This window comes from Onychostoma macrolepis, chromosome 03 (genome assembly GCF_012432095.1).
Source record: "Onychostoma macrolepis isolate SWU-2019 chromosome 03, ASM1243209v1, whole genome shotgun sequence".
Taxonomy (NCBI): Eukaryota; Metazoa; Chordata; class Actinopteri; order Cypriniformes; family Cyprinidae; genus Onychostoma; species Onychostoma macrolepis.
The window spans coordinates 15,767,515-15,788,314 of NC_081157.1; the positions used below are offsets into that span (position 1 = coordinate 15,767,515).

Sequence of the window (20,800 nt, forward strand, 5' to 3'; positions counted from 1 at the left end):
ACTTAGAGCAGGGCTGAATGAACTGCCACTTGTTCACGATCAAACTAAACAAACTGGAACATGTCATTTGTGAATGTACTGAATGAACAAGGTATTCCATTTGTGAACAGGGATCTGATGACTGACAATGACTGAAAGAAAAGGGGGCACTGGTTCACTCAGCACAAGAAATACAACATTTTATTAATGTGTAAAAATGACTTATGACTATAAGCAATTAAATAAGGAAGTTACTGAAAGTAATGATACATTTAATTAGGCAAGTGGCCCCTACCACCCCACAACAGCGGACACCATGTATGCCTCCCTTATCAAACACACCCAATTCAGGTCATCAGCTCATTAGCAGGGACTACAATACCTTAAAGGTAAAAAAGATATACTTCAAGCAAAATCAAAGAACAAACTGAAGTGACCTTATATCATGGGAGGTCAAAGAGTTTGGCATCGGGATGTTTGCTAACGGTACACCACTGCTCATGTATTTCAAATGTTCTTTTACCCCAAGCAAAGAATGAAAAAGAACTTTGAGCGAGTATTCTGTTCCCTTAACAGGGTGTATCAAACAAATGAGACATTCAAAAAATGTAGTGTTGGGGAAGGTTTGGGAACCACTTCTGATGCTTAATCACTCTTCACAGAGTCTCTTTGTAAAATTTTAATAATGTACAAGACTGTTTCTGTAGTGAATGATTCTGAACGAATCTACTGAGTGAATAACTCAATGACAGAAAAAACAAAACAAATTTGTCACCATCTACTGGTGTAATGATGTAATGACAGAATTTGAATGAATCTTTTGGTTCAAAAGAGTCACTAGACTGAATCGAAATCTCCACCAATTATCACAAAAGCATGTTTAATAGCAAAAGATACCAAATAAATAGATAAACTAGATATTCCAAAATCGCTCATTGAAGTTTTCTGTTGGAATTATGTTTTGTGAGAGATTTTGCATTATAAATGTGAGTTTAAAAAAATATATATGGATAAAAGGAAATGGAGTGATCTCTTCAGTGAAAACAGTGTTACGTATTCTTTCTGATGTGTCTCAGGAGCATGTTGAATGTTAACATTCCAGACTCTCGGAAGCATGAATGAATGTTGCCTGTATCTGAGAGGACTTGAGCCACAGCTTTGAGGAACTCACTCATGACCTTGTCCCTCATCTCCCAAAGACCTCGGCGGTGGGCTCCCAGACTCCAATGGACCGGTTCTGCAAGTCCTTAACAATCCGCCCATTGTGCCACACAGCGCATGCTTTTGATGAACCCAAGGAATTTAGAAATCCTTCGTGGCGGGAGGGAGCCAAGCGCAACCTGCATTTAGCAAGCTCCAAATAAACAGCAGATCTGCTGAGCTTGTTCCCAAGCGGCGGTCCAGTCTTGTGCCTTGAGCTGTGGGCGATAAGATGCCTGGGCTCAAGGTGGGGCGTGAGGCGGGCGGGCATTTCAGAAATGTGTTTTATCTGATGCGGCCCGCCGCACAGCAGAGAGCCGTTTGTTGAGACCGCTGTAACTCCTTTGATGGCCTGACCTTCTACAAGCCGTCTGTGTCCGAGTGGGAGTTCAAAGGCTGTCGGCCATTGTCTCAGTGAGGGCGGACAGCGGCGTTGCGTCCAGGGGTCTGTAAATCTCAAAGGACCCTACGGAGATCAACGGCTCGGAGGACATGACAGGGCACACGCACCGGCCCGATCGCCCCTGGACTCAAGCGAGCCCACCAACGGACACCACTGCGCCGCGTGTGTGTGGTGTTTATAGGGTTTTCAAAGAAAGATGCACCTGAGCAAATATTGACATTTTCCGAACAAGCACATCTGAGTCTTTCAGAACCAAACAGCAGCGCTCATTAAGAGCAAAGCAGACACAATCACCAACAAAAGAAAGTCTTATGATCCAATTAAGATTTCATGTAATGTTGATCGCAAAGAATGGCGAATTAATGAAAGATCCACAGGAAGCTATTGAGGTTCAAAACCCATTGGAAAAACTAAACAAGAACAGTCTTCAAAGGCCTTCGGCAGCAGTAAGAGCTCCTATTTACAGATGTACTCTCTGAGGTTGGGGGTGATGGTCCCTCATGAGGCCTAATACAGCAGTGTTTAGTGAAGAGAGGATGGACATCGCTGGCGAGAGAACCATTTCAGTGCTGGTCCTTCAAACACAGATGCAACTTCATTCAAACCAAAAATACCTCCCAAAAGTTATTATTTTCTCCCTCTGAAAAGTCAGTGAGCCCATCAGTGGATTATTTATCCTGCTTTTTGTCCGTCAGAAGTGCACTCTGTTGCTAAGCTCATCATCCTGCAAGCCGGTCGTCTGTGAAAGATGAAAGCTTGCAGCTGAGAGTGAGGGAAAGAGGGGGCGTTAGGGAGGTTAAAGGGAAGTTCGTGGAACATTTAGGGACACACACAATTTTCCCATCGTCTCCTTAAAGAGCTCTTTTCAGACACACAGCAGAGTCATAACAGAGTGTCGAGGACGAGGTCCAGAGGCCGTTGGACTTTTAGGGATGCCGTGAAAGACAACAGTCTGCCAAGAATCATGTTTCTGCTTATAAAGGGGTGGGGATACACAAACATCTGTAGACCTAGGTCATTTAATAGACTTTATTAAAGCAGAATTTAAGGTGTTATGTCACTGGGACTGAATGAAAAAGACAATAAATGTGGAAGTAACAGGAGATACTGACACAGCACATGCACATAAAATCAGTATCACTAAAACAATACAATTTTAATGAGTTAGACAGTCGTCTGGGATATTTGCAGAACCCAACTTGCAAGATTTGAGCAGTCAATATGTGTATCATCACTATACTTGTCATTATAAAGTCATCATCATCCATTTTCTCCTCTATTAACAGCAAACTGGGCTGAACTTGGAATTTTGAACTTGGTTTGTGGTTCAAATTGTCTTGTGTTTAATATAATTAATAATTTTGCTATTTAAAAATTGCATTGCTTTTTTACATATTATATAAACTTTAGTTTACATAGTTTGAAGGAGAAGATGTGGAATATCAGCTTGAAGGGATACTTCATCCAAATACGAAAATCTCTCTCTCACCCTCACCCTGTTCCAGATGAAAATGACTTATATTTAAACCTTTTAAACTATAAACCTGAACATTTAAACCTGTACATTTGCATTACATGGACCCACAAAGACTATTTTTCCAAAAATCATTGTTTGCGTTCATCTGAAGAAAGCAAGTCATATACATCTGGGATTGCATGAGGGTGCGTAAATGATGAGAGAATTTTTGGGTGAAGAATCCTTTATGAAATATTTGACAGGTCAATTGATTCACCTTCTGAATCTCTGCGTCATGTTTCTGCTGCATCCTCAGTGTATCCTCTTGATGTTTAGCCTCCAAGACTTTAGTCCTCACCTCAATCTACAAATGAAGAACAGATGAAATGACACAATGGAATTTTTTTTTTTCTCTCTAAATTCTAGTTGCTTATTAGCATGCCTATTATTAACATATTGGTTGTTTATTAGTTCTTATAAAGCACATATTCTACATGACCATATTCTACATCCCTAATCCTACCCAATACCTAAACTTAACAACCACCTAACTAACTATAAGCAGCAAATTAGGAGTTTATTGAGGCAAAAGTCATAGTTAATGGTTTGTTAATAGCCAGAACTGGATCTTAAAATAAAGTGTGACCATGTTAATGAAGGTTTCTTGCACCAAAAACACAATTTAATACAATTAGGCCTAATTAATTTTGTTTTTCTCTCTGACCATTCAAATTAAACAGGCCGATTAAGACTTCTATATGTAAATGATTGACTAGCTTCTGCAATGATGTTGTAGTTCACAATGACATTCATCAGGATAGGTCAAGCTCAATACTGAAAATATCTTAATATGTAAATGTAGATGGTCGTATGTTAACAAGCTCAATGCAGTCGTGTCAAAACTATAAGAATGTCTAAGCCCTTTTGGTGTTTTTTGTTTCAGTCTGGCTTAAAGTAATGTTAAAGTATGTATACACAGCACATCAAAATCATATCAAAAATTTCAAACTTATTTCAAAAAGAATGTTTTTCATGACATGACCCATTTACAAAAAGCCTAACATCTGAATTACAGTGCTGAGTTTCCTCTACACCTACAGAGAAACACCTCCAGTCTTTTTGTTTTTAAGATCAGTCATTAAAAGAGTCAGTTAAGAATCTGCCAATGTTCAGAGCAAACACAAAACGACATGTATTGTGCTGTGAGACACTGATGAAAGAGGCCATCTGTTCAGAAGGACACAGATGAATAATACTGGACAGGAAACGGCAGATTGATGAAGATAAAAAAAAAGTACACACACATAACGACATTTGAACAGTCCTCATTAGTATTTCAACACACCTGGGAATCGTACGGAGTTTACTGTATGGTTCCAGTTCTGATTCTACTTAATTAATTTATTATTACATACGTTTGAGGACCAATAGAAAACAATTACTCATGAGTTTAAGAGTGATTTGTGAGTCACTTTGACCGATTTTGATTGCCACCCCTTAACAGTAGCAAGCACCACTAATTAACTTCCCTCACCTAGAGCAACCTCAGGCTTTTAATGTGCCTCAATATTTCTGGGATCAAAAGTTCAACATTTTTCTTCAGTGGCCTGTTAGAACATGTGTCCCGGGCTCTTCAGGTTGTCAAACCCACACAAATAATGTGAGCGCACACACAAGAGAGGAGTAAGCACACACTTCCGCTTACACAAACACAAAGTGCAGCTGAAACTTTCGTCACTATGGCCGCTGGTCATTCCTGAAGCGGTGTCTTTCTTCTCATGTATTTTGGGAAGCATGTTTTGATGTGGCATGAGCAGGATTTTTGTGTGAGCCTCCCAGCCCTCTGGCTGACTGCGGATCAGGGCTTTCAACTGCTGCCACCAGCGTGGGACACGATCTACTGGCTTATCAGATCTGCTGCAGGGCACTATATGGCCAGAGTAAAAGAGTGTGAGAGAGAGATCCCGACGTCTCTAGACCACGAGAACATTGAAAGAGCCACAGGCCATTTCTGCTGCCTGTTAGAACAGACTCAGACTGACAGGAAAAACCAACTCAACTGGAGAGGTCAATGGTGGGAAGAATGCTTGATGAACGTACTAATTTAATGCAAACATTTCATTGTGTTTGAACTTTGTCTTGGAATGCAGTGTAATGTGACAAAATCATATATATATGCGTTTTATTTCCATTCAAAAGAAAGAACAGACCTGCTGCTGTCTAGTATGTCTGGTATTATTAATCAAACAACAATACAGTGAGAAAATGACTAAGGCAGTATTACATAACACGAGCTAAAAACAACAATGAATGGCAAGTCCCGACGATGTTGACAACACCATTCATTGACAGACAATTACAAACAATATCAGGAAATCCATGGAGACCATTGAGCTGGGAACTTGCTAAATATAATAAATAACAGTCAAATGTGTTTGTTCATATTTTCATTTCCAGTTATTAAGGATATCCATATTTACTGGCTACCAATCTTCATCGGCCAATATACATCTTGATACTACTGTATGATTGGAGATGGGCCAACCTGCCTATTATTGGCAATTGTAAGCATTTGCAACTTCACAAATTCATGTGTGACTCTAATTTAGATGAATAAGCCAGTTTGTTTTTAAAATATAAGCATTAAAAGCATATGGATCATTACGGTAATTCTTCCAACTCGCTCAACAGAGAAGGAGAGAACAAACATACAGCAAATGAATGTAAAAATGAATCAAACAAATAAAGATGTGGATACTCAGTACCTCAGCCTAGCACTTTTTTAAATAAATAAACAAACAAAACCTATAAGGAACAACAATTTTACAGTATTTTATTTCCCAATGCATTGCAGAGCCTTTTTTCATGCATATACACTGCATTGATCTTGATAACTTAAACACTAGGAAAATACAGATATCTGATCAGCACACAGTATTGGCAGATACTCAATTTTAAATGACATGGATGAGATTGGGGGCACAAAAACTTGATCGGGGCATCTTTAGTAGTAATTAAAAAACCTAGATAAAAGCGAGAGAAATATATACTGTATATAGCATTTCATAAATAAGAAAATACAGCCTGCTGGGAAAATACATTATTTTGAAATGCTAAAGTAATAAGTGTGCACACATCTGTCGTTATTAAAAGCTGTTTATTTAAAACACATGGCTATATGACATCAACCTGTATTCATCAGTAGGCTGGCCACGGTACACTGTGATACTTGTTATATTTGGTACAATGGAACAGATTGTGACCCATGATGAATAAACTAAAATGAATACATTGAAAGCCCGATGTTTTAATGTATCAAAATTACACAGAAAGAATTGCTGCTTTCCTGTAGTTGGGTTGAATGCAGAGATGGTTTTACATAATGTAACTGGATAAAATATTAATTGAATTGTGAAACTATTTATAACATATCACCCAGCCCTAGTATATATGTCAGTGTCATTTCATATTCAAACCCAATCCATGAAGACATCTCATGTGTTCTACATAAACAATGTATTTATTTACATATCAAAACCATGAATACAGCCCACGAGGCCTTCATCAACTCCAGGGAGAGAGAGAAATCATTGTTTTCTTTCACTTCTGTGATTCTCAAAAGCTAATGGTGTGTAATATACAGCACATCAGCTGCTGGTGGCTGACAAGAACATTTACATAAGCACGATGTCCTGTAGCACCAAATTTGATGAAATTGTGATAATAAATCTTCACAAATGGTCTAAAGCTTTGGCCAGTTTCCCTACAGTAGTAACCTCATGCCCCTCCAAATCCCCGCTTTACCTGGCTCTCCAGCAGATCCCTTAAGCACCACTTTGTGAGCTTACACAGTTTTGTAAGCTACTCTGAATGGCATCAGATAAATGTAAATGTATATATAGTATCTTATTCCAGAAACATACTGGTCACAAGCACACAAATGCAGATATATATGCTTAATCTAGAGGTTTTCAAAAAGCAATCTAGTTAATTACATGATAAATTTGCCTTTGAAAATACCCACAAAAGATCATTTTAAGCTATTAATGTGTTAAATGAGAAAAGTATCAAGTAGACATTAAATAACTTCAGAAAAAATATTTTATTTGATTCAACATACAATTTATTATACATAAACATTTAGGCTACAATAGCCTAACATAAACTATGGAACATAAAAGATGATTTAAGAAAAAACTCAAAAGAAAGTAAGTCATACAGGTTTGAAACTACATGAGGGTGAGTAAATGATGACAGAATTTAAATTTTGGGGTGAACTATCCCTTTGATGTTTTTTTTTATTATTATTATTCTTTACTGAAATTATACTCTAAATAAGAAACTAAAACTTTAAGTCTTTATGAGTCATTCATTCATTCGATTCGTTCAAAATGCGGATTCATTCAGAAACTAAACACCGCTGTTACTCGGAGATGCACATCAATTCTGCTCTGATTTTATAGCTAATATTTGCATTAGCAAAGTTGAGCAAAAACAGACAATATTGTATCTAAAATATAACAGTGTTAGCTTCTTAGTTACTGAACTGGTGTTTAAAATCACATTTGCACTCATGCTATTCAGGACAAAAGCAACATATTGATATGATATTGCTCTCGCTGCTCTTTGGCATTGCTTATCATATGATAAAAATATGAGACAAAAACTCATGCAGGGGCATTTTTTTAGGTAACACTTTATTTCGATAGTCCACTTTAGACATTCTACTAACAGTAAGTAACTTTGCAACTATATGCCAACTAGCAGTCATTAGAGTATTAGTAGACTGTCTGCTTAATATCTTCTATCACTTTATTTTGATGGGTCCACAACATACAACATACTGACTATGAGGAACTTTGCAAGTATATGTCAACTTATTCTACTAACCCTAAACCTAACCTAACAGTCTACTCTGAGAGTTAGCAGACATGTAGTTGCAAATGAATGAGAATTAGTTGACATGTGGTTGACATGTAGTTACAAAGTTACTTATAGTTAGTAGAATGTCTAAAGTGGACTATTGAAATAAAGTGTAACCTTTTTTTACCCCAATATCTTGAATTTTAGGACATAACTGAGTTCATGGAGTTGTTGCCCTGCATCATATTTGTCAACAGTCAACTGTATGAAATTTCAGATGATGTACCGGTCTGGGGGGCGGGGCGTGTGCATTAAATGTATTAAAATATTTAAATCGTGTTATTTTTCCATAACTAATGAATTAAGTTAACGCATTAAACTGACAGCCTTATATAATGGCGACAGATTTCAGTTGATAATGATTTTGCTGTATTTTTATTGCGGTATGTAATGTAAACATGTACTGCAGGACTGCTTAACATTATTGACACGCTATAGTGAGAAGGAAACATGGGTGAATGAGAAAACAGCAGAATGTGTTTGACAAGTTATTAAAAGTGCAATAAACTGTGCAAGAAAAAAATTAAATTAAGAAATAAATTAAGCACTTTCACACTGATATTTTGTTTTATATTTGATGATGACTTCGATTTCTGTAGTGTGTCCTAATTGAATATTAGGCTAGACCTAACTGAAAAAGAAAAAAAAAAATGCATATTTATTTTGTGTCATTTGTGTTGTAATTTGTTTCTTCTTATTTTATCACTGATAGTTTATTGTTCACACTCTTAAAAATAAAGGTGCTTAAAAGGTTCTTCACAGCGATGCCACTGAAGAACCATTTTTGGTTCCACCAAGAACCATTCAGACAAAGTTTATTTAAAGAACCATCTTTCTTACCTTTTTATAATCTGAAGAACCTTCTTTTGCCACAAAGAACATTTTGTGAAACAGAAATTTTCTTCAGATGTTAAAGGTTCTTTATGGAAGCATTTAAACAAAAAAAAGATTCTTCTATGGCATCGTGAAGCACCTTTATTTGTAAGAGCGTACTTAATTGTTTAAGAAGTTTTTACTTCTTTTAGGCATAGGTTTGCTGTGCTATTGAAAACTGGGGTAAGCCCCCGGCTTAACCAATGCATGGTCTTCTTGTACATGCTCAAGAGGACAATACAGTTACCTTCAAATATCTGCCATTAATGAGCCACATGTGTTACTATAACTAAGATTCTCTTCATCATTAAATTAAAGGTATAGTTCACACAAAAATGAAAATTCTATCTTGAGTTGATGGAAGTTAATGGCTAATGTCAACTTTAGTTACCAACATTCTTCAAAATATCTTCTTTTGTGCTTGACAGAAGAAAGAAACTTGTACAGGTTTGGAACAATTTGAAGGAAAGGGTGATAAAATTTTCATTTTTGATTGAACTATCCCTTAAAATATCATGAAAAAAAACCTGCACAATGTTCACTTGCTTTATAACATATTTCTGAACACAACAACGCATGAAATGCATAGGCAGAAATGTTTGCCTTCACATTTTCATATTTTGAGATGTACACCCCTTAGAAGCTCCATACAAGTACATATCTCACAATTTAGTCCGACAAAAAAGGCTTTATGAATAAACACTAAAATCAATGTCCAGACACATTTTATAGAAACCAAATAGAATGTTGCCTCATGACAGCATTATCTGGAGGCTGGAACGATCTCATAAGAGCAAAGCACACAGTTTGCTACCGTCACCTGTCCTACTTCCACTCAACCCTGAGAAACAAGCCCCCGCCTCTCGCTTTGCGTACAATTCTTCTTGTGCAATCTCAGAGACCACAGGAGACCTGTCAGAGGAGAAGATTGCACTGATTGAAGCCACGCAGTCAAACAGATCCCGGCAGCACAGATGCAAACGTGGGCGGCACTTTTTTTCTTTTCTTGTCTTTTTTTTTTTGAAGCTTCAATTGGTGCTTTTAGAAAAGTTTGTCAAACTACATCAGTGGCGTTCTGAAACTCTTGTCTGAAAAGGTGCGGCAGGCGAGCGCACACCTCCGGGTTTTCAGATTCCCTGGAATCAGTGAAGCGAATGACATTGGTGCTTTTACTCGCGTTAAACTCACAGAGACGCGGCGCTTTTTGAAGAGCAGAAGGAGAGATGGAAGGGTGGGAGGAGGAGAGATGAAGACGGTGCGAAGGAGACGAGAGCAGCTGTTCTGTCTTTTCTTTGCCCAGCGTTGGTTTCACACATTTCCTCAGGGAATATTTTCACAAAACGTCTGCTAAGTTTTAGCGCCACACTGCGGGTTGAATCTGTGATTCCAGCTATTTTGAGAGTCAAAATCTGGGTGACTGTTCAGTGTTTGGATAAACACCAGAAAGCTTCCCCAGTCACACAGATGACATCTCAATCAAATCACTGCCTTTGCTCTATGAAGGAAAAATAACAGAACTGAAATGTCGAAATAAACTAACTGGGATAGTCAAATAAATAAAATAGACCGCATTACCTCATAAGGAAATATATTATCACCACCTTAAAGCTGCTGTCTTCTTTTTTCAATATTAAAACTCAAAAGCAAAACACTCAAAGGGTGATTTATTGGGAAACAATACTGTGTTTTAGGCTATCAAAACATGGCTCAGGTTAGTGATATATGCATAATGCACAGATCAGCATTATATGGAGTCATTTCCCATCTGAAAATATGAATATGCGCAGCAGATTTTAATACCAGTAAAATAGTAAGTAAATTCAGTCTGACTAGATTGTTTTCCTGCTATGGTTAGAGCCTTTCTGTCAACTGTATCAATGGAGGCAATCTGAATCTTGCAAATGTTTGTAGGTGTCGCACAATGACTAAGGGCTAATAATAAACAAAAGAAGCCCAACAGAACCTACTACATTTAATAAGAAATTTAAAATATATGAGAGCGATGTATATAAACACTGATGAGCCAAAACATTATGACCAGTCACAGGTCAGGTGAAGTGAATATCGTTGATCATCTCCTAACAAGGCCACAAACTAAGGTCTGGGTAGGTTTCGGTGAAGGCTATCCCATCTGATCTGAGCTAACAGAAAGTCTACTCTGTTACACAAAATTTTAATGATGGTTATGGGAGGAATGTGTGACAACACACCGTGCATCGCACTCTGCTGTGTATGAGGCTACGTAGCTGCAGATCAGTCAGAGTGCCTATGATGACCCCTGTCCACCATCAAAGTCGTCTACAGAGGGCAAGCAAGCGTCAGAACTGGATCTTGGACCAGTGGAAGAAGGTCGTCTGGTCTGATGAGTCACGTTTTCTTTTACTTCACATCGCCATTTATCTGGGGGATGACGACAAGCTGGCCGGTTCAAGGTGCTGCCCTGGCCTCCAAATTCACCAAATCCCAATCCATTTGAGCATCTGTGGGATGTGCTGGACTAATAAGTTCGATCCACGGCAGCTTCACCCCACAAGGACATGAAGGATCTGCTTTTGAAGGACACCTTCAGAGGTCTTGTAGAGACCATACCTCAGTGGTTTGATGCTGTTTTGGCAACTTTGATACTGAATCTGTAATTATATTTCTCAGCAAGAAGGTGGTAAAATCGCTGTTTTTGAAGTAACTAAACTGACAGCTTCATTGTTTGTAGACAGAGATGCACAGATTCACACACAACTTACACCCCCTTCTTCTTGATAATTAATACAAATAAATGCTATAATTAATTTATTCAAATGAGCTAAGGAGCCATAACTGATGAAAATAACCGTCATTTTATACCTTTTTTTGAATATTTGTATCTATGTTTGAATTTACAAACTTGAATTTGTATGCACCAATATAACATTACATTGTAATAAACAGTAATATGCATCTACATACAGTATATTTCTATAAAAAAGCCATAGAGACTTGAACACTTTTGTGTGATGGTGCAAACAAATCACTGAATCAGAGTATGAATCAACTAACTGAACAGAGTGATTCATCAAATGATTCATCTACACCCCTAAATGCTAACTTTAATGCTGTTTATGTGTCCTAGCAAAACAAGAAAATGTAGTAAAACTAGTCTACTGACAAAGTTTTCAGGAGACATGTCAAAAATCTGGGTGTTATTTTAGACAGCAACTTGTCCTTTGAAAATCATATTTCCCATGTTACAAAAACAGCATTCTTCCATCTTAGAAACATTGCCAAGCTTCGAAACATGCAACCTGTTTCAGATGCAGAAAAGCTAGTTCATGCATTCATGACCTCTAGACTGGACTATTGTAATGCACTGTTAGGTGGTTGTCCTGCATCTTCAGTAAACAAGCTACAGATAGTCCAAAATGCAGCGGCTAGAGTCCTTACCAGGTCAATAAAATATGATCATATTACCCCAATTTTACAGTCTCTGCACTGGCTACCTATTAAGTTCCGGATCAATTACAAAATATTACTACTTGCCTATAAGTCACTAAATGGTTTATCTTCTGCATACCTAACTAGTCTTCTACCAAGCTACAATCCAACTCGCTCCCTAAGGTCGCAAAATTCTGGACTTTTGGTAGTACCTAGGATAGCAAAATCCACTAAAGCAGGTAGAGCTTTTTCACATTTGGCACCCAAACTCTGGAATAGCCTTCCTGATAACGTTCGGGGTTCAGACACACTCTCTCTGTTTAAATCTAGATTAAAGACACATATTTTTAGCTAAGCATTCACATAATAATCTTGAACCACATTTATATCTGATCAAATGTACATTATAATTCTTTAGATTGGGTTGAACAAATCATTTTTGCTTGAATAGAACAGCAGCTACGCTAATTATGTCTCTATCTGTTTCTCTGATTCTGCCACGGGATTAACATCTGTGGATTACTGAAGCGTCAGTCTGGATCCAACCCTTAAAAAGATCCGAGATGACCAAACACCTGAGAAGAGATGATGGCAACACCTCAGAGGACCACGGAGGATGCCAACCCTCAGACAACATACACAATTACCAAGTTAAGTCTGTCATAACTTAAATATATTGGGTTTCTTCTGCGTGTATGTGTATATATATGTGCATGTGTGCGTATGTGTATGCATATATATATAGTAGAAACTTAATTTCCTGTAAAGCTGCTTTGCAACGATTGTATCGTAAAAAGCGCTATAAAAATAAACTTGAATTGAACATGTGAAAAAGACAGAACTCATGATTTCAGGTTACAAAGAAAGAGTAAACAATGATAGTAAGGCACAATGCCAAGAACACACAACAAGAGCAGTGCCGGTGATGAATACTAGAACTCGTATGAGCTTTGTTTTTCTCTGCCCTCAGCTGCACAGTCATTTCAATCAGAGGCAACGAAGGACAACGCATGCACCATTTCCCTTCATCAAAGCCTAGCAGCTCCTGAGGAACGTTTGACTCACCCTTCACCCCATTACCTAGGAACGTTTCTTCAGCCTTGATGTTAACTCAAGCAGACCTCTTGGCCTGCCATTGCTGCCACCTGTTATTAATTACCATGCTCCATAGCCCAACGCAGACGCTATTTACTCTGCTTGCAGTAAAACAATGTTTCAGCTAATCTCAGAATCTCTTTGCTTAAATGTGTGTGGAGTTAATGTGGCAGCTTCATCTTTCAAACGGCAGCCCTGGGGACTTAAGGACTGTTTCAAAAGACTATTCAGCTGTTTGCAAAATGGCTGTATTCTAGTGAAGACGAGGGCTGATGATGCTGTGTGACTGAAGTTGACCTAATTGAGCACTGCTCTTCCCAGAGGAAGTGTGATTACAGCAGGTCACGCTCAGTATATTCAACAATACCAGTCAAATGACATCAAAGAGAAGCTTGTTCTATGGGATTTTCAGCTTAAACCCACATACAGGGGGAAACTGTCATCACAAACAGGGTTTGTAAAGCTCTTAGGAGAAGTCGGCGTCCCTAAACAAGCGAAACTCAGAGAGCCTTGCTTTGGTTAGGTGTGTGAAGCTGTCATCCAGCATTGCTTTCTTGAGTTTATTAAAAGCAACCAGCCATCACACAGCATTTACTTAAGAAGTGGAAAAGCATGCTGGATGACAAATCTCAACAAGACAGCAGCACTGAAGAAAACCATCACTGGTTAAATGGTTAGTTCAACCAAAAGTGAAACTTGTGTCATCATTTAATCATATCGTTCCAAACCCGTAGGGGACGTCTTTCTTTTGTGAAGAAATGAAGATGTTTAGCAGAATCTTTGTTCTGTTCTTTTGCATTGCAAAGTGTCCAAGTCATTATTCCCTGAAAATTTAAATTGTCATTTTGGAGTCAGCTATTCCTTTAAAGGAGCTGGGCCATTTTGAAAGCAATTACAGCATATTTCAAGCACTTTGGGAGAACATAATGTTCCTACCTCCTTATCAGCTTTCACTGGGGCGGCCTCATCATAAAGGGTGCTGTTTTTTCCAAGACTTGATTTGTTGTAAATCTATTAATACAAAAGAGAAAGATAAAATGTGAATTCTGCTGATACTACACTAATAAAAGCATGTTACAATAACAGTTCTACAGTATTGGTAGCACTAAATATCTGAAAGCAGAACTCAAGAAATAATACTATAATACTAATAATTACTATTATTGTTTGAACAACATGCAGTCAAAAACAAATGACGATTTCTTGCTATATGCGTTAAGTTGGCCATTGTATTTGCAGGGTTTTTTGTTCTGTTTCTCTTAATTTGTTTCTAACTATTAACTACCGTATTGACCCAAATATAAGATGACCCTGATTATAAGACGACCCCCCTTTTTCCAGATGTATGAAAAAGGCTTTTTGAAAACCAAATCTGTTTTTTTTTTTCTCTCTCTCAGTAAAACACATTTTGTCAAATTATTATTTTTCCTATTTTAATTTTTGTTTTGAAAGTATGGTAAATACTGGTAAAATGGACCAACAATCAGATTTTAAAATATACACTTTTTGATATACCATAAAAATAAAAATAAAAAACAGGTCTGAATTAGGACATTTAGGCTATCCATCTCATAGTAGCCTACCAAAATTTTATTAACAGTAGAAGTGAAATCTTATTGTAGTCTTCAAATCTGGGTACTGTCTTAAGTTTTAAATCACTTACAGAGGAAGTTTGGTCCCATCAGGATAACATGACAGTCACGCAGCTGTAAGCTTTTCTTTTGTTTTCACTCGCGATCTTTACAACACACATTACATTACGTATTTCATGGCACACTCATTTTATGTGTATTTAGCGCCACTTATTGTTGTGGGTGTATTATTGACATGTCAAAGTCTAGACCCTGAATATAAGACAACAGCGTTTTCTCAGATGTATTTAAAAAAAATATATATATTGTCTTATATTCGGGACAATACGGTATATGACTTTTGCCTCAATAAACTGCTAATTTGCTGCTTATTAAGTTCAGGCATGTGGTAGGATTAAGAGATCTAAAATATGGTCATGCACAGTGTTGGGTAAGTTACTTGAAAAAAGTAACTGACAACAAATTACTAACTACTTTAAAATTGTAATTTGATTACATTACGGACTACTGCATTTAAAAAGTAATTAGATTACTAATTACTTCACTTTCAAGTTACTTTCAAGTTTACTTTACTTTTCAAGTTATCAAACCTAAAAAATTCACTACAAAGTGAAACTCATATTTTTATCAGTAATTTAATATTGACTGAAAAATTACATAGCCTAAATATCAAAACAACTTGTACGATTACTTGCATTTATTCCTGATCACAGCGAAAAGAACTTAAAATGTTTAGTAATTTTTGATCGTACAGATAAGTGTAATACATCATTTGAAACTGTAAAAGGTCTTTTATTTGTATACACTTGCAATACCAACAAAATATTGTGCTTTGATTTTTGATTGAATTGAGATTTAAACACCATCTGAAAGCTGAATAAATAAGCTTTCCATTGACGTATGGTTTGTTGGGATCGGACAATGAAAATCTGGAATCTGAGGGTGCAAAAAAAATCTAAATTTTGAGAAAATCACCTTTAAAGTTGTCCAAATGAAGTTCCTAGCAATGCATATTAATAATCAAAAATGAATGACACATTTACGGTAAGAAATTTACTAAATATCTTCATGGAACATGAACTTTACTTAATATCCTAATGAATTTTGGCATAAAAGAAAAATCTATCATTTTGACCCATACAGTGTATTTTCGGCTATTGCTACAAATATACCCCAGCGACTTAAGACTGGTTTTGTGCTCCAGGGTCACATATTGGTTAGGGCTAGAATTACGGTTTGGCTTAGGGTTACTTGCATGTAATTATGCATAATGTATTGTTATTATAATAGTAAATACATGTAATGTGTAACAAGGACACTTTAAAATAAAGTGTATATTAGAATCCTATATATTAAAATATGTATTATAATATATATATTAGCGTCCACACCATGCAGCGCACAATTATTGTCTGTTTATTCTGAGCACACACGCGTCTGCCGCTTTAAATTCTCAAGTTTGTTATGGCAGGATTTATTCTGATTGCATGTCAAATGTTTTTATTGTTCAGTAGCTGGAAAAAATTTTTTCTGAAAGTAACAATATCGTTTCTTTGTACCTTTATTGTTATAGCTGTGGTGTGGACTCTGCTATTCTTTAATATTGAAAACAATTTTAAGAACAATATATTTATCGTTATCTTTATAGTTATCATCCTTGGTGTGAACAAGCCCGAAGACATAAACATTTGCTTTATAAGTACTAATAAACAGCCAAATATGCTAAAAATATGCATGCTAATAAGCAACTAGTTAATAGTGAGAACTGGTCCCTAAAGTGTTACCTGGAATTGTCATTTAACAGAATATGCAGTTGTGGAGATCAATCATGTTTCTGCCACTAGAAACCGTCAGCACTTACCGGAGACAGTGGAATAGGGTTCTCACGCAGATATCTGGGGTTTTCTATCTGCAAAAATCAGACAATACAACACAACCTTACTCTCCTCCTCTTCTGGTAAGTCCCAAACACCTCCCGTACACCTCTGACCTCCTTTTATTTGTCATAAACAATGTGGAATGACTTCAAAGAGTGTCACTTAAATACAGTCTCTTCCCTACACTGGTTGTGTTTACAGAGATCAGACCTCAACCCACTGAGGCATTGTGTGCAGCAAGGCCATTTCCGTTTCTTTTTTAAAAAAACGCTTTTTTCCTCCAGTGAGTTTGTAGAAGACACGTCTCAACACATAATGAGATGGACCACGACTGAAATATTATTCATAATAAAGCTAATAATTTCAAAAATAAATAAATACATTTATATAAAGGCTCAAAGTCAAAGAGACAAAAATGGCTAAAGTTTGGTTGATTTTTCATGTTTTTGTTTTGAGCAATTACTTCTATGTATCGGTACATCAAAATCACCATTTATTTATTTATTTGCTTGCTTGCTTGTTTTTAATCACTATTTTTATGTTACTTGGTGGCCAGCCATCTTTGTGTCAAAATGCACAACTTTTTTTTTTTAAGTAATAGTGTGCATGCAAGAACATTTCAGGTTTGAGACAATGAGATTAAACTGGTTACAGAACTATTAAAAAGACAAGTTGGGAAAAGCCTACTTCATTCACATGTTTGGAGAAATTAACAAATGTAATATAAGCCTAACAAGCATAGAACAGCAAGCCTGAACAGCATAGTTCTCAGCTGGGGGGCTAGTGCCCAGTAGGGGGCAAACTTCCAAGGCGGACACAATATAAGTTGTAATATACAATTGTTGGTATACAGTATATATGCCAACAAACTAATTTTCACACTGTTTCTAAAGAGATTTGTAGAGTGTCAAAAATCCACACATGGTGTGAAAAAGCCAACTGTAAGTCAACAGAGTCGAGATAAGTATGCCATTACGAAGAGTATACTGTTTGACGGTGTATTCTGGCTCAAGCAAAGGCATTACTCAGGGAAGTGTCTGGGAAAATACTTTCAGACAGTCTTTATTTTCGCAATTCCATTTTGGTGACATTAGCAGCACATAATTTACAAGTCACAATGACCCAGTCAAAATTTTTCAATGCGCATTTTGTAAGTGCACACTACTCAAAACACAGCGTGAGTGTAATGTGACTCTGAACTCTAAATGAATCATCAGGCCACAGCACCGGACGGCAGCAGTGTGTTATCGCAGTGGTTTCCAGGCAGAACGAAGCGGTGCTGCGCTTCACGTCCACACATGATGCAGCTGTTGATTAGTCCAGCATCAGTGCCGACAGAACAGGGGCCCAGAGCCACTGAAAACCTGCCCGTAAGTGCACATACTTATCTCAACACTCCACTCTCTGATAAGAGCAAAGTTCAGACTCTTGTTTTTCTGCATAAACTTTGTGATGAAACAAGCAGCCGGACGGTTTTGCAATCTGTGGGGAAGTCAGAAGTGGCTATTGAGAAAATCTGGAGCCCAACACAGTCCTATAAAGCTTCAAAACGCTTTGATCCCAAGAACTCTGCATGCCAACGTGTTGAGCAATCATTGCAGCACATTTTTCCTCCCACATGGTGTAGTCATCCACTGCAAACAATGCAATTCTTTTTTCTTTTTTTTTTACATTTATTTTAAGGATTAACCAAGAACCAAACCCAGGACACTGAGGGGGCAATTGCTAAGAATGAACTGTGGCCACTGATAGGTTTTTTTTTTTAAAACTGATATGTTTATTTATTTATTTTTTCCAATGAAGACGAAAACGTTCATTTTCTATTTGTCATACTCTCATTAAAGGGTTACTCCACCTCAAAATGAAAATTTTGTCATTAATCACTTACCCCCATGTCGTTCCAAACCCGTAAAAGCTTCGTTCGTCTTCGGAACACAATTTAAGATATTTTGGATGAAAACCGGGAGGCTTGTGACTGTCCCATTGACTGCCAAATAAATAACACTGTCAAGCCCCAGAAAAGTATGAAAGATATTGTCAAAATAGTCGTCGTAAATAATTTTATGAAGCGAAGAGAACACTTTTCGTGCGCAAAGAAAAGAAAATATCGACTTTATTCAACTTTTTCTTCTCCTCCGTGACACTTCCGTTTGTTCATCTGAGGGAGCAACAGTAACCGGGGGGGGACAACTCATAGTCCAGTGTGACGTGTATGTATATATACAGTGAGGAAAATAAGTATTTGAACACCCTGCTATTTTGCAAGTTCTCCCACTTAGAAATCATGGAGGGGTCTGAAATTGTCATCGTAGGTGCATGTCCACTGTGAGAGACATAATCTAAAAAAATCCAGAAATCACAATGTATGATTTTTAACTATTTATTTGTATGATACAGCTGCAAATAAGTATTTGAACACCTGAGAAAATCAATGTTAATATTTGGTACAGTAGCCTTTGTTTGCAATTACAGAGGTCAAACGTTTCCTGTAGTTTTTCACCAGGTTTGCACACACTGCAGGAGGGATTTTGGCCCACCTCCACACAGATCTTCTCTAGATCAGTCAGGTTTCTGGCCTGTCGCTGAGAAACATGGAGTTTGAGCTCCTCCAAAGATTCTCTATTGGGTTTAGGTCTGAGACTGGCTAGGCCACGCCAGAACCTTGATATGCTTCTTACAGAGCCACTCCTTGGTTATCCTGGCTGTGTGCTTCGGGTCATTGTCATGTTGGAAGACCCAGCCTCGACCCATCTTCAATGCTCTAACTGAGGGAAGGAGGTTGTTCCCCAAAATCTCGCAATACATGGCCCCGGTCATCCTCTCCTTAATACAGTGCAGTCGCCCTGTCCCATGTGCAGAAAAACACCCCAAAGCATGATGCTACCACCCCATGCTTCACAGTAGGGATGGTGTTCTTGGGATGGTACTCATCATTCTTCTTCCTCCAAACACGTTTAGTGGAATTATGACCAAAAGTTCTATTTTGGTCTCATCTGACCACATGACTTTCTCCCATGACTCCTCTGGATCATCCAAATGGTCATTGGCAAACTTAAGTCGGGCCTGGACATGTGCTGGTTTAAGCAGAGGAACCTTCCGTGCCATGCATGATTTCAAACCATGGCGTCTTAGTGTATTACCAACAGTAACCTTGGAAGCGGTGGTCCCAGCTCTTTTCAGGTCATTGACCAGCTCCTCCCGTGTAGTTCTGGGCTGATTTCTCACCTTTCTTAGGATCATTGAGACCCCACGAGGCGAGATCTTGCATGGAGCCCCAGTCCGAGGAGATTGACAGTCATGTTTAGCTTCTTCCATTTTTTAATGATTGCTCCAACAGTGGACCTTTTTCACCAAGCTGCTTGGCAATTTCCCCGTAGCCCTTTCCAGCCTTGTGGAGGTGTACAATTTTGTCTCTAGTGTCTTTGGACAGCTCTTTGGTCTTGGCCATGTTAGTAGTTGGATTCTTACTGATTGTATGGGGTGGACAGGTGTCTTTATGCAGCTAACGACCTCAAACAGGTGCATCTAATTTAGGATAATAAATGGAGTGGAGGTGGACATTTTAAAGGCAGACTAACAGGTCTTTGAGGGTCAGAATTCTAGCTGATAGACAGGTGTTCAAATACTTATTTGCAGCTGTATCATACAAATAAATAGTTAAAAAATCATACATTGTGATTTCTGGATTTTTTTTTTTAGATTATGTCTCTCACAGTGGACATGCACCTACGATGACAATTTCAGACCCTCCATGATTTCTAAGTGGGAGAACTTGCAAAATAGCAGGGTGTTCAAATACTTATTTTCCTCACTGTATATATATATATATATATATATATATATATATATATATATATATATACACACACACACACACACACACACATGTATAATAAAATTAACATCAAGCACGCAAAACATGTGCAATCTGTATACATTCGGATTTGTGCTGAATAAGAGCCAAAATTTATTTGTATAGACTAGAGAATGGTAG

The 20,800-nt window shown here is 37.6% G+C and overlaps 1 protein-coding gene across 5 annotated transcripts in view; it reads right to left on the reverse strand.

Annotated features, from left to right (window-relative positions):
* cep112 (centrosomal protein 112) overlaps positions 1-20,800 on the reverse strand; it is a 178,135-nt gene that overhangs the window by 140,767 nt on the left and 16,568 nt on the right. For 4 of the 5 annotated variants that reach the window (XM_058769999.1, XM_058770003.1, XM_058770002.1 and 1 more), the window contains exons 7-9: positions 16,791-16,838; positions 14,274-14,348; positions 3,316-3,402 (exon numbers count right to left, since the gene is read on the reverse strand). In XM_058769999.1, the coding sequence (XP_058625982.1) occupies positions 3,316-3,402; positions 14,274-14,348; positions 16,791-16,838 (210 nt within the window). The remainder of the gene's footprint in view (positions 1-3,315; positions 3,403-14,273; positions 14,349-16,790; positions 16,839-20,800) is intronic. The other variant, XM_058770000.1, reaches the window with a different exon arrangement.